Consider the following 3,270-nt stretch of genomic DNA (forward strand, 5'->3'; position numbering starts at 1 on the left):
AAATAATCCTATAGTAATTGACATTCATTAACACATGACTTATGGACATCCACCATAATTCTCATAATAAATTTTAAGTTATATCCATTTTGTTCCTTTCTTCCATCGAATACGTGTGCACTTTTATATATGTATAAATACCTTTTGTATGATGAGTGTCAGTATTCTCTTTAATTTAATTTTATATTTATATATATAATAGGAACAAGAGACATATAGTTTGTGATAGAAGAGACAATATATAGCAACACTTATCAAGTAAGATGTGTGTTCCTTTCTCATCCCTTTCGTCTTGCTTCACCCTTTCCTGTTTTACCCTATAAGAAAGTGAAACTTGTTTAGTTCACATCCTTGCCAGAATATATTCTCTTTTCTCTCCTGTTTCATCTTTCAAATGAATATTTCTGACCTATATATGTTAACCTTCCTTACTAGTTAGATGAATACGGGCGAACTCGCTGATGATCATAATCATAATCATAATCATAATCATAATCCAGAAGATAATCATCAACAAGAGTTAGTATTAGAATCTTCCCAGCAAAATAACAACATAAATATTCCCATGATGAGCAACAACTTAGTTGAGATGCATATGCAACAGTACCATCATCATCAACCACAGGTAGTAGATCCCATTGGTGGTAATAATTTTGTTGGTGTCACAAGGCCATCAGGATCGGTATTTCCAGATCTCCCGCCACCGCTGCATAATCAGCCACCTCCAATCTTACCATGGAACCTTCAACAAGTCCAGGAACCTTTCTTCTACCCATCGTCGTCGTCATCATCATCGTCATCTTATGCAGGGATATTTAGTAGAAGGCCATCCACTTCCCTTCAATTTGCATATGATGGGCAGTCCTCGGACCATCTTAGGCTTCTTTCTGACGCCCTTGGGCCTATGGTCCACCCGGGCTCAGCCCCGTTCGGACTCCAAGCTGAGCTCAACAAGATGACTGCTCAAGAAATAATGGATGCTAAAGCCCTTGCTGCTTCCAAGAGCCATAGCGAAGCCGAAAGAAGGCGACGTGAACGAATCAATAATCATCTAGCGAAGCTCCGAAGCTTGTTGCCTAGCACCACTAAAGTAAGTACATACAGTACCAAAATGTATTTTAAATCATCTTCAGAACAACTAGATATGTGTTTTGTCTGTTGATGTCACTATGTTTTATTTAATTAATTTCGAAGTGTCACGCCTGGGAGAAGAATTCATATTATTATTATTATTACTATTATATGTTAAAAGTTGAGACTTGTCTAGTAGAGTATTACTAAGAAAAGATAAAAGAGGTTATTAGGTGATATGATAAAGGGGAACCATAGAGCAGGTGAAAAAGCTTACAAAAAACTTTGTTGCCGGAATTACATTATTAGTCAAACAATAAAATCATGCTTAACCTCCCTAAACAAAGACAAAATCAACATTTTTTCTCCATAAAAGTTTCTTTTTGGTTATATTTTCGTCCAATATTGTCTCAAAGTCTGATGCAATATTCAAGCATGTAATCTTGTAAGCTAATACACACTGATGACATTTGAGGATCACCATCCTAACAATATGCATGAAATCAACCTTTATATTTTACTACATTCCTGCCCGTCATTTGTTTACCTATTCCATCTTTTATAGGTATCTCAGTCATTCTTTTACCTTTCAATATTCAGAATAATTTTAATGGGTAATTTGATCTTCTACATAACATATTGTCTACTTGTCACTTAATATAAATGAGCGGAATAAATGGAGTAATAGAATAAGAACTGTTCCACAAATCAGAAGAAATTTCAATATTTAATTTAGGGCTGGCTAAGACCTAACTGATATTTTTAAGATTTGTATGTCAACTTAACAGAAACTCGGTATTATTGTTGTTTAATTTAGACAGACAAGGCGTCATTGCTGGCGGAAGTGATACAACATGTGAAGGAGTTAAGAAGTCAAACCTCCATGATAGCAGAAACAAGTCAAGTTCCAACTGAGACGGATGAGTTGACGGTCGATCAAGCATCAGACGATCAGGATGACAAGTTCATAATAACGGCTTCATTGTGCTGTGAAGACCGTTCAGATCTCTTACCTGACCTAATTAAGGCCCTAAAAACACTAAGGTTAAGAACCATAAAAGCGGAGATAACCACGGTTGGAGGAAGAGTTAAGAACCTTCTTTTTGTTACTAAAGACCCTAACATTAATAATGATCAAGACGAAGAAGACAACGATATGTCGCAATGCTCAATCAGCTCGATACATGAGGCGTTGAAAGTGGTCATGGAGAAATCCAACGCCGGTGATGATTCCACCTCCGGTAATGCTAAGAGGCAAAGGACTAATGGTATTATTATACCTAATTAATAACTATGTATTCAAGATAATTAAACTAAACTAGCCAAGGCTTCCTTTGATCTATTTTACTTTTCAAAGATGACCTTAATATGTTATTGGGCTTGCTGTTTATTATTTGGGTGTTGTAAAATTTATTTTCTTTCGCTTTTTTATTTCTTATTTTTTTCCTCTTTAATTTTATTTTATGATTTTGCATGGGTGTGCTTGGTTTAATTTTTAGGCAATGGTTAATGTTATACAGATTAAAAATGATCTAATGTGTGATGTTTTATCGCGTATTCTTGTACTGTTTGTATGTCTTAATTTGACGTGCATGCATATAGACGTATAGTCCGTAACTCTGTTGATAGAAGGGTAACACAGACTCTCCATGAGATCATTGCGTAGTTCCTAACATTTTGCTCTTGGTGAGGCTTGAACCTGGGTCTCCTGGGAATTTCACCCAAGTTTTAACGACTAGGCTCCACCCTTGCGGACATTTTTATCATTTTTTACTATGATGGTTCCTCCTTTCTTAGCATCCACTTGGACCAGACCAACCCATTTAGAGTCGGAAATTGCATAAATAATTCCCGCATCTAACAACTTAATGACCTCCTTTTTAACCACTTGCATGTTTGAATTTAGTCGTCTTTGACTGTGGACACAAGGTTTATTATCTTTTTCAAGATAGATTCTATGCATGCAAAATCCAGGCGTATGCGCTTCAAATCATCAAGTTTATATCCAAAGGATTTCTTTTGAGTTTTCAAAACTATGACCGGACACATTTTCTCATCATCGAGAAAAGAATTTTTCAAATTAGAGGGGAGGGGCTTAAGTTCGGGTTTTTGTACCTCAAGGTCTTGAGAAGTAGAAACCAAACCTACAAATTGTGAGCTTTCCTCCAATGATAGCTTTTCTCCATCCAAATCAACCTC

At 36.1% G+C, this 3,270-nt stretch overlaps 1 protein-coding gene across 1 annotated transcript; it reads left to right on the plus strand.

The window, feature by feature from the left end:
• Positions 1 to 228: 228 nt before the first annotated feature.
• Positions 229 to 2,574, plus strand: LOC141623780 (transcription factor bHLH30-like). The gene is made up of 2 exons (XM_074439931.1): positions 229 to 1,090; positions 1,889 to 2,574. Exons 1-2 carry the CDS (start codon positions 440 to 442, stop codon positions 2,357 to 2,359), a joined length of 1,122 nt encoding a protein of 373 aa, XP_074296032.1. The 5' UTR covers positions 229 to 439; the 3' UTR covers positions 2,360 to 2,574.
• The last annotated feature ends 696 nt before the right edge of the window (positions 2,575 to 3,270 follow it).

This window comes from Silene latifolia, chromosome X (genome assembly GCF_048544455.1).
Source record: "Silene latifolia isolate original U9 population chromosome X, ASM4854445v1, whole genome shotgun sequence".
Classification (NCBI taxonomy): domain Eukaryota; kingdom Viridiplantae; phylum Streptophyta; class Magnoliopsida; order Caryophyllales; family Caryophyllaceae; genus Silene; species Silene latifolia.